We start from the raw sequence: 10707 nt of genomic DNA on the forward strand, positions 1-10707 counted from the left end.
GAGTTGGAAATTGGTAAACTATTCAGAAAATTGCCTCCTTAAACTGGGAAGTGTACAGCGATCGAAAAGTGGGATTCATATGAACCTTAGGTTCATACTGAGAATAGTTCTCCTTTTGTTCTTATACATTTTTTGGGGTTTGCAGCCATGATCAAAACATAACCTAACAAACGCTAGCCAAGATGTTGCCCCAATTTAGGTTTCCACTTACGATTCGTATTGTTTGCTTGCGACCTTCTCCATGCTAATGCTGTGTCTCGACTGTGGCAGCTCCCTGGACGTCTGGTTCCCTGTTATAGTTATTGTTATTGTTATGCCTCTTGACTGTTGTTGCCACAATCTTTGTTGTTGCTGTAGTTGTTGTTGGATTTGAGGCTAGCTGCTGGGCTATTTGAACGGCTGCCTGGCCTTTGGCGCTGTTTGCTTCAAATTCTTATTGTACTTTTGCTGGCGGTGTGCACGTTGCACAGTTTTTGTCCGCTGTTGTTCTTGCTGTTTTTGTTGTAGCTGTCTAGTTGCCAAATCGAATTTTTGTTGCTGCTGTTGTTGTAGTGTTTTAGAATTCAGCTCCTTTTGCTTCTTGCGTGGTCGTTGATATTGTTTGTGGGTGTGCGTGTGTTTGTGTGTGTCCACAACACGAATTTGTCGCGTTTGGCAAATCGGCTGCCGTTTTAGAGCGGATGTTGTACGTTCTCAGTTGCGTTACCAGTTGTTGTCGTTTAAAGCGTCCAGTTGGTAAACAGTTGACAAGATGTTTGGCTCTTTTTTGATTTTAATGGTTTATATCGGCGTGCTACGTAAATTATTCAGTGCTGTAAAATGCGATCCAATAGATGGCGTTTTGCAGCACCGACTCTAATTTCGGGGTGAATGGCTATGAAAGGCAACAATTATTGAATGCGTTTTGCAAAGTTTCTATGATTAAAGCTTTTATTCTTATGTACAATTCAAACTTTTCTTTTATCAATACTAATATATAAAGCATATGATTTGTTTTTGATTAAATTATCGATAGAATATCAGCTGATCCCTTCAAAATCAAAACATAAGACCAGAGTGACCAGCTCAATTTACAATTGATTCACGAAAAGCATCAGAAAATGTTAATTGTTGTGGATTATGTTACGCAGTGACAGAAGGGTTGTGGATTTCGTATTTTGATATTTTTTTTTCCACTTGTAAACAATAGTTGAGCAAAATGGGTAAAAGTGAAAAGAAATCTAAGAAAAAGCATAAGAGCAAGCGTAAAGAGCACAGAGAGAAGCATAAAGTCAAATCAAAGAAATCTAAGAGGGAAGACAAATTAAAGCTAAAGCAAGCAAAGGAAGAGACGCCGGTCGTAAAGGAAATTGCACTTCAAGTGGCTGCGGACAGTGGAGGCGAGGATGACTTCGCAATACCTATAGGTCGGTCGAAGCCATTTTTACGTTTTCAGCAACAGCTACTCAAATGAGTTAACATTTCGCTCCAATTTAAGCACTGATGAACAGCAAATCGCATGCGCCGGAAACACCGGAAGAGTACCAGCGCCGTCAAAGCCAAATACGCCGTGAGGTCGACCCTGTGACTGGCCGAACTCGCCTTATCAAAGGCGACAGCGAGATCCTGGAGGAAATTGTGAGTAAGGAGCGTCATTGTGATATTAACAAGAAGGCAACGAGCAGCGATGGCGCCTACTTCGAGTCGCAATCATTTGCAGCTGCCAAACGCCGCAATGCAAAATAAGCATAGTTTTTCATTTAAAGTACAAGAGGTATATATATAATAATAGTTAATAACTGTTAAACTAAATAAACATTTGTGCAGCATTGCAAGAAATGCTAGCTTAAGCTATTTACACATAGACAGATAGATGAATAGCAGAATAATAAATAGGTAAAAAGTTCAATTGTTCTGCACTTAGTAGAGCTGATGAAAAAACGTTGTGGCTCCATCCTGCCAGGCAGGATCATCGCTGACCTTGGCACGACACATTGGACAGGTTTGCTCGCGCTTGAACCACGTCTGGACGCACTCATCACAGAATATATGTCCGCACTCAAGTATTATTGGTGCAGTGTACACGTCATGGCAAATGGGACAGACAGAGCCAGCGGCATCGAGCTCGTCCTTTGTAGGCGGTCGCTCTGAGTCCTGTTGCAGTTACATGAGAAAAAACGTAAAATACTTTCTACATTTCTATTTATTTGACTTACAATATTGCGCCTAAATGTTGAGACGGCTTTCTTGAGGGCTTTGCCACGCTCTAGCAGCTCAAAGATCTTGGCTCCAATATACATGGAGGCGAAGAGACCACCCGAAATAACCTCCAGGCCCGAATAGGACTCGTAGAGGAAACAGGACCATTGTGTGATGGGGGCCAATGCGCGATAGAACTGCGATGTGTATTCCACTAATACATAAAGACGAGCCTGAGAATGAAATGCAAGTAATCGTAATCTGAGTCAAATAGTCTGACGTGGATATTAGGTAAAGGTACTTTAAATACGAAGGCACAACAAGTTGATTGTTTGTCCGTAGTTACACCTCGATTAGCAGTGACTCAGCAATCATGAGCAGATAAGAGAGTTCAATTACTTACGCGCACTTTCAGTCGAATTACATGCATGGGCAGCATGGTTATGAAGATCTTGATGAGAATTGTGATTAATTTCAGCAGCAGGTCGCTGACGGCGATATAGTAGAGCAGCATGCCCAACGGAATGACTTTCGATGCTGTTACATCGACGGTCAAGTTTTTTGGCGTCTCGGCGCTCGATTGGAACGTGGTCGAAGGACTATCATTGAGTCCATCGCTGTGGATGCCCTCAATTTTGTAGTGCGTAGAGATGTCAAAATTCTGATAGTTTTTTGGGGGCGGCACCAGCAGTCCCAAAGGATCCGGTGGCGCTGTGGCCAAGAATAGACGCAGTCCAACCACCACCACCAATGTGCAGCTGTCGCGGAGCAGCACAGCATAGTTCTTTTGCGCCAGACGGGCGACCTGATTGCGCACCGAACGATTAATGTTGTACATGATGGTCTGCAGCAGCAGCAGATCGAGGATGCCCAGCAGGTGGTCGTGCACGAACTTGATCAGCAGAATGCATATGATGGGCAAATAGCGAACGAAGTGGCTCAGCACTTGCACCACCATGTCCGTTATTAGGTGATCATCGTCTGCGTTGTTCTCGTGCGCCGCATTGCCATTGCCGTTGCCACTGGGGCTGCCGGCGCCATCCGACGGTGTTGCATTAATGGCGCCCGATGAGGCAGCATCAGCAGCAGCGATCGGATCGGAAAGCGTGGCATCATAGGCAGGTGGATTCATGCTCGCCGTTGCTGGCGTTGTCAAGCCAATCACACTGGCATTGTGGCGACCTGTTAGGCTATGACGCGGCTGTTGCATTTCCCCCTCGCGCAGCGAAATGCTTCTGCCCATGCCAGCGCTGTTGTAGGCGCTCGAGCGTGTGGGTATGGACGCGCTAGTGCTAGCCTCTGGCTCATTCTGGCCTGTGGGCTGGTTCTGGTTTAGCAAAATATGCGTATTGTCACCTTGAACGGGAGCGCTTGCTGGCGGCACTGCATTGCCGGTTGTCGGTTGCTGATAGCGAAAATTGGAATGTGCAATGAACGAACGCAACGCCTCGGTTGAGGGTGCCGTGGACAGTGAGAACATTTCGTTGAAGTTGACACGCCAGAATCCCAGCTGCCGTACACTCGCCGGCGACGCAACGCTAGATGCTGGTTGTGCTGGTGGCTCCTCGAGGCTGCCGCTGTTGGCGCCCACGCTGCGCGACTGCTGCAGACGGCGGTTCACCTGCGATGTCACGCGCATAGGTGTGCTGCTGACGGGCGTAAAGGATCGCTGCCGGGCCAGCAGCGTGGACAGTATATTGCTGCTACTGGTGCGGCCGCCACTGAGGCTGCTGCTGCGCGCCGGCTGTTGATTGGTTTGCTCCAAATTAATGGTTGTACTTGCACTTGGCCCCATCAATGGCTGTGCCGAGGTCACTAGCGACAAGGGCGGCGTCGGCGCTGGCAGCAGGTAATCATGCTCAGCTGTGGTTGACTCATTGTCATCGTTGTCGCTGTCAATGTTTATTGCCACGCCAGTGGCGGCCCTGTCCAGGTGGGCGGCGCCACGACCACGGTGCGAGGAGGCACCATCGTTCGGTCCGTTATTCATTGCGTGGCAAAAAACCGTAATTTGAGTTATTTACTTTGCAAAAAGTTGATGCTTTTTGTTTTCTACGTGCGCGAGCCAAGTGTTCTAGTGGTCGGCTGTAAACGTAGCCATTCACGTGTCAACGTTGCAATTCTCACGGATCAGAAGTGCTATGAAAAGAAAACGTTGTCATTTTTGAATCTACAGTACACAAACACTCAAGCGCTTTTACCTTTTTCCTATTATTAAGTTCAAATTTTAAATGTAACAGTAAAAAATTACTCATACCTTGTTGAAATAGCGCTTTTAAATGAAAATCAGCAGCAGAGATAACATATCTGCATACGTATATGTGCATATGTATTATAATTAGCATATTGAATAATTATGAATATATACAGTATACATCATTTGCATAATTCGTATAGCCTTGGTCGTTGGGTGTGCACTGCTCAAGCCTTTCATACCCTCTTTCTGGGGGTTACTCTGATAAGGATAATGGGAATGGTTCAGTTAGCGCCAGCTCTAACCGCAATTAAACTGACCTAAAGCCGTTACCAGGCAACCGGCGCTCAAAACGTAAACCCAAACGAAAACGAAACTGAAAAACGGAAGAAACGTGGCCAAAACAACCACCGCCACAAGAATACAACAGCAGGATATCAGTGGTGGTCAGTTAGTCGACTGATTCAGTATTTAATGTTTATTTTATTTTAAAAATGTGCTCGCTGAAAAATAAAAACATTATGGGTAATTCGTATATAAATTATAAGTTTTATTATATTGCAAAGTCAATAAACTAAAAAGCCTATGGGCTTCTATGTGTGTGTGCGCGTGTGTGTGTGATAGTGCTAGATCCAAGTGTTTCTGCACATAATCGTCTATGTATATATACATAATGTACTCTATGCTAGCCTAATCTTAGATAGATGTTGAACCCCATTGGATGTGTGCGCATCAAGTAAACAAAATAAAGTATATATATATGTACATGTATATATATATATAAACGCGTATATATGTATGTGACAGTATTTGCCTATAGTAAGTATGTATGCGTGTGCGTGCGTATGTATGTAGGCTGTTTGTTTATGTATGTGTTACGTGTATGTATGTACATATTGTTGTTGTTGGTGCTGTAGTTGTTATTATTGTTCAGTCTGTGCAATCTCTCTCGCTGTCGCTATTGCTATTGCTATTGCTGTTGCTGTTGCTGTTGCTGTTGCTAGCCCTGTTTCTAGCTACCCAGCCGGCTATTGGTGCACTGCGTCGTTCAATGAACCGGCGCCGTGATGCGCGGCGATAAACTTTTGGTCTCGCTGCGATTCCGTCGCTGCAAAAACAGCTTTACAGATTCCAGCGGCAGCTGAAAGTGATAGTAGGCGCAATAGGGCAGCGGATCCCAATAGGCGAAAAGCGCTTCGCGCTTATCCAGCGGCACCGTCGATGTGTTACGCTCCAGCGTCGACCAGCTCCAGCTCCAGCTGGCCGAATCGTCCTCGGCCATGCCGGTCCGACCATGTATGCACATGCACTTGATGGCCCGGCACAGCAGCTGTGCGTGCGAGCGATTATGGCAGATGTAGGGCAGCGCCACGCCCAGTCGCACGCCCAGCGGCACAAACTGGCCGCCATGGGTGGGCGACTTGACCAGGCGAAAGCTGACATGGCCATTGATGCTGCGCTGGAAGCGCACCTTGGCAAAGAAACTGCGCAGCCAGAGCTCTATCTGCGCCTCATCGTCCCGTCGCACCGGTATCAGATTCTTGGTATTGTGCTCCACCCGGCAGCTGACATTGGCCACGACCCGCGAGTCCTTGACCGTTGTGCACGTGACATAGTGATGATAGCCCGGCTGATCACGCACCACCAGCCAGGGCTGGCGTTCGCTGATCTCGTGCTGATTGAACTTCAGCAGTTCGACTCGGCGCGTGGGCAATATGTACTTGTGTCGCTCCATGACTCCTTGCATGCCGCAGGCCATGAATATGTTGCGATAGCCGGCCGCAAAGCCGCCCTCGTACAGTTGATGCAGCTGCTCCGGCGCCGTTATGACCGCATGCGCTGGCAGCGTGATCTGCTGCGCCTCGCAGCGCCGAAACAGCTGCAGGCAGTCGTCCAGCTGTTGGGTCTCCCGGGCACCGGGCACAAAGCTGGCGCAGCCCAACAGCTCCAAGTGCGGCTTGGCCAGCGAATCATAATAGGCCGGACTCGTGGCACAGACGGGCACATATACAGTTGGCCGCTCCTTGCGTACGATGTGGCACAGCGCGGCTATATACTGCTCCGCCGTAGCCTTGGTTGGCCGCGGCACCACATAGAACTTGTCCACACAGCTCGAGAAGCGCGCCAGTCCAAACAGACCCTCAAACTCAAAGACCACAACACGTGCGCCGGATCCGTAGAAATTACGCGCCAGGTGCAGTGTCTGAATGGTGCTGCCGCAGCTGAGGAGCACGGTGCGCTGACGTTGCCGCTGCCGCTGCGGAGCTCCTGGCTGCTCCTCGTCGGTGCTGAGCAGCCACTTGAACAGACCAATAGGCACGCGCAGCAGCTTCCAGAAGATCCAGAGCACGGCGGACAGCCAGAAGCTGGGCGCCGCTATGGACAAGGGTATATAGAGCATATAGCGCAGCAGCGTCAGGAATAGACGCATCAAAAGCTGCGGCACAAGCAGCAACAAATTGCTCGAGGATTGCGCCTGCCTGCCGCTGGAGGTTTGGACATGGCCACGCAACAAGTTGCCATCGGCCGTGCGCTGGCGCCGTAGAGTTATGAAGTGACGATGCTGCGTATGCTCCTCGTTCTCGGACTCATCCTGACTGGGATGTTCCGGGATGCGATCCAGTGAATTGAAGCGACGAAATTTGGGCCGTGTGGCCAGGCGCAGCTGGCGTACGTGCTCCTGTCGCTGCAGCAGATCATCCAGTGTCTGCGACATCTTAAACGTTTACTCTCGTTCTCTTTCACGCACACTCGATTTGTCTCTTTGTTGTTCGCTCGATCACGGGCGTAAGCACAAACACACACACACACACTCGTCTCCGTTTTATTTATAGAGTCTCTTCGTTTTCTTCTCTTTAATCTTGGCGTTCTGCCTGCCGTGCAATGCTGGCAAAATTCGAAATCTGACTAAAGTGCCGCTTAGACAGGAGCTCTACTTAAAACCTATGATTGTCATATGTATGTACTATGTCTGGGCACTGCAAGCGACGGACAGATTAACGGACGGACGCTCCGACGATTCACGTAGATAGCGCCTGAGACACATAAACAGATACGGCCGCACCTATAGTCATATAGGAGGTGGCGCAGCAGACGCATTCGGATTTGTATTATTATTATTATTATTAATATTTGTTGTTGTTCTTTCTTCTTGTTGGTATTGTTGTTGTCTGGTTCGCAGACTGTAAGATTTTGCATTGTACCTACACTGCAAACAAAATGAGCAAGGTTAATTAATTATAAAAAACAAAATGAAAATGTCGTGTCTGTATATGGTAACTATATACTTTCCCCAAATGATCACATTAGTATGTAAGGTTCCTAAGCGAATTATTTAATTTAATTTAAATAACAATCTCTTTTAAAATTAATAAAACGTTTATTTGAAAGTTTAAATGTCTTATTAGGGCAGAAAATATTAGAAAGACATTTTATGATTTTAAATAAAATATTTTATTTTATTTCTAAAAATTTGAGTTCTTTGAATTTATAATTTAAATTATTAAATGAAATTATAATTAAAATGAATCACGCTTTCTAAGCCGTGCCTCAAGGCACAAAAACTCAAGAGATTTCAATTGAAAGCTAACTAATAATGGGACCTAATATGCCATAACTTAAATCTAGTTAAAAAGCCAAACAGCTTAAATCATGAAGTATTATGAAATCCCTTTTATGCAAGTATTAATAATAATTAAATACATATAATAGCATATTCTGATATAATTCATTATAAATTCAATTATAATTCATTCAGTTTACATTAAAAAAGTCTACAAAAACTATGACAAATATTTTGTTGAGTGTACGAAAATTTTGCAAATTGATTGATACAAAATATGTACTGAAGTGATACAACAAGAATTACAATTAATAATAATATTTAAATCTATAAACAGACTCATCTAATTTTTGATACTTATAATTTTGTATAATCTATAAAATCTAGAAGAACTATGACAAGTATTTCTTTCAGCGCATGAAAATTTGGCAAATTGGCATAAATTATGCACGTTGTCTAGAGCCTGGTCTTTCATCAAAATGTTTGACATTGTTGTCAGCCACCCAAAATAAGAGGAGAGCATGAAAAAACTATTTGCAATGAAGTTGGTGCTTAGTGAAACGAATTAACTTAGTCAATCAGTCAATCAAGACAGTCAGTCAGAGTCAGTCAGTCAGTAAGTTGTAGTTGTACTTTGACCCAGACGCTGAAAATTAATCCGCTTACACATGTACATATCAACTAATAGGTACTTGATTTCAATTCAATCAGCCTGTTGCGGTATTACGACTGGTTCCGACAGCGACTGCGACTGATAAGACGCTGACTATGAACCCAACACTCATTAAGCAAGCCAACAACAACAACTACAACAAGAACAACAACAACAATTACTAAATAAAATAGCTGATGAAAAAAAGCACATGCTCTATTGTGATTGTTAGAGAATAATCACACACCTACACTTACTCATATGTAGGTAGACTAAATATAATTGTCCCATACACTGTCCCATAATTATTTCGCATGCACTCAGATTAAAATAAACGGAAAGTGAAAAATACCTTAACCTTGCCAAATGGAGCGGACTTTAAACAGGCCAATTCGCGTATGCAGCCGATTGTTTATAGTTGTTATATTCTCATATAATTAACAATTATAATATTTATTATATTTAAACATATATGCTACGTGTATATGTATGAATATTGATATTTTGTTCCTGCAGTTGCACCTTGATATCTGCACAAGGTTCTGCCCAGGTTAAGAGTGCTGCAAAAATACAAAACACTCTTCAAAAATATCGTCGCGCATTGATAAGCTACATACACATACATATTGTATTTTATTTATGAACAATTTATTTATATTCATTTTTTTTTTCTTTCATATTGAAATTATTTTTGATTTTGTTTGGTTTGCAATTTTAATACGTGTTTGTTGCTGATCGTTGGGCCACGTTTGATACACACACACACACATGTACATATATACATATACGCATCTACCTAGAGCAGCACCCACCTTTCAACGTGTTGTGTAACTGAGTGTACTGAAGTGTGTGCAGGTATGTGTGTGTATATATGCATATTTGTGTGTGTGTGTGTGTGTGTTTGTGCAGCCTCTGGCAGGCAGGCGTGCATTTAACCTTTGAGTCTTGATAACCTTCGCAGCTCGTGCCCAGCTCTGGCATTGCAAAATAATATATGTGCACATATAAAATACATATGTATATATAGTATATATATGAATTTATGTATATATAAATGCCAGGAAACATTTTGACATTTTGGTTTGCCAAACGATCTTAATTAATCTGCTTCAATCTCGAACTGCCTATAAATATATCGGCTAAATAAATACATAATATGATATTTGATAGCAATATGACATATGTATATGCATATTTAAGAACTTTTTTTCACGGTTAGCATTAGTATATTTAAATATGACATTGCAAATATGTCTTGGAAACGAAAAAGATAAGAGAATGAATGGCCTATCCGAACCATCTGGAATTTACTCTCTTTTCTAATCAAATTTAATTGTTTTGCATTATATTTTATAGTATAAATAAAAAATAAAACAATTATTTAAAAGAATATAATAAGTACTCTGCATCCTGTTAGCATTGAGATAACCCATTTCAAGCAATTTCCTTGATAAAATGATAATATACGATGTATATATACATATACATATAAAAAATTTGTTATATAAGGTTCTTCGGGGTCTTCAGCCATGCGATTGTCCTATCTAATGATTCCTATTCCCCAAACCGACGAATATATATATAAATGATTACCATAATGTGGTTTGGTGGTTACAGTTTTATGCTACAAAAAAAAGAAATAGGGACTGCATTTGCCGGGTATGACCGACTGGAATATATCCTGCAGCCAGGTGTGTTATTGTTTTTAGACAGAAGCAAGGTCTTTAAAGATAGATGCTCTAGTATCAGAAAAGTAAAAACAATTTCTCTAGTTCAGTTACTAATAGAGAGAGAGAGAGAGAGATTTACTCAAATAATTAAAATTTGATGCAAATTTAATATGATCTTTGAACTGCATTCATTTATTTTAGACCTACGTTTGAGATTTTTCGCTGTGTTGAGATTGATGGAGTAATCAAACAGTGATATGGACTGTGCTCAAATACCTTCGTTAATAATGCTGTAAATATGTTAATGTGTGCAGTCAAGCTTTATTTAATGCGTCCAATATACCCTAAATAACCCTATTCAATAAGGTAATGAGTATAAAAAGTAGAGTAAGAAAAGGGTAAACTCCATTGGCATAGCTCAAAATTTATTGCCCTGCACTGTTTGACTTAT

The 10707-nt window shown here is 42.9% G+C and overlaps 4 protein-coding genes across 5 annotated transcripts in view; 1 reads left to right on the plus strand and 3 right to left on the minus strand.

Annotated features, from left to right (window-relative positions):
- Positions 1-843, minus strand: part of eIF4EHP (eukaryotic translation initiation factor 4E homologous protein) — a 46275-nt gene extending 45432 nt beyond the window's left edge. The window contains exon 1 of one of the 2 annotated variants that reach the window (XM_018111561.3): positions 212-842. In XM_018111561.3, coding sequence (XP_017967050.1) covers positions 212-243 — 32 coding nt within the window. In that variant the 5' untranslated portion in view covers positions 244-842. Of the gene's footprint in view, positions 1-211 lie in introns of both variants that reach the window. The other variant, XM_018111560.3, reaches the window with a different exon arrangement.
- Positions 844-1124: 281 nt separating this feature from the next.
- On the plus strand, positions 1125-1843 carry LOC108658902 (ADP-ribosylation factor-like protein 6-interacting protein 4). The gene is made up of 2 exons (XM_018111563.3): positions 1125-1406; positions 1478-1843. Exons 1-2 carry the CDS (start codon positions 1199-1201, stop codon positions 1723-1725), a joined length of 456 nt encoding a protein of 151 aa, XP_017967052.1. The 5' UTR covers positions 1125-1198; the 3' UTR covers positions 1726-1843.
- LOC108658895 (uncharacterized) lies at positions 1732-4168 on the minus strand. The gene is made up of 3 exons (XM_018111552.3): positions 2582-4168; positions 2196-2411; positions 1732-2133 (listed from the first exon to the last, which is right to left on the minus strand). The coding sequence occupies exons 1-3, from the start codon at positions 4166-4168 to the stop codon at positions 1900-1902; spliced, it is 2037 nt and encodes a 678-aa protein (XP_017967041.1). The 3' UTR covers positions 1732-1899.
- Positions 4169-4901: 733 nt separating this feature from the next.
- LOC108658896 (uncharacterized) lies at positions 4902-7312 on the minus strand. Its single transcript, XM_089260705.1, has one exon. The coding sequence runs from the start codon at positions 7086-7088 to the stop codon at positions 5421-5423; it is 1668 nt and encodes a 555-aa protein (XP_089116831.1). The 5' UTR covers positions 7089-7312; the 3' UTR covers positions 4902-5420.
- Between the last annotated feature and the right edge of the window lie 3395 nt (positions 7313-10707).

The sequence above is a fragment of the Drosophila navojoa genome, chromosome 2, assembly GCF_054131105.1.
Source record: "Drosophila navojoa isolate 15081-1374.11 chromosome 2, UAZ_NAV_1.0, whole genome shotgun sequence".
In the NCBI taxonomy this organism is placed as follows: domain Eukaryota; kingdom Metazoa; phylum Arthropoda; class Insecta; order Diptera; family Drosophilidae; genus Drosophila; species Drosophila navojoa.

Coding starts and splice junctions, on each gene's coding strand:
- LOC108658902 (XM_018111563.3), top strand. CDS start 1,199: ATGGGTAAAAGTGAAAAGAAATCTAAGAAAAAGCATAAGAGCAAGCGT. Junction 1,407..1,477: donor TGACTTCGCAATACCTATAG/GTCGGTCGAAGC, acceptor CTCCAATTTAAG/CACTGATGAACAGCAAATCG.
- LOC108658895 (XM_018111552.3), bottom strand. CDS start 4,168: ATGAATAACGGACCGAACGATGGTGCCTCCTCGCACCGTGGTCGTGGC. Junction 2,412..2,581: donor TAATTCGACTGAAAGTGCGC/GTAAGTAATTGA, acceptor TTTCATTCTCAG/GCTCGTCTTTATGTATTAGT. Junction 2,134..2,195: donor CAACATTTAGGCGCAATATT/GTAAGTCAAATA, acceptor TAACTGCAACAG/GACTCAGAGCGACCGCCTAC.
- LOC108658896 (XM_089260705.1), bottom strand. CDS start 7,088: ATGTCGCAGACACTGGATGATCTGCTGCAGCGACAGGAGCACGTACGC.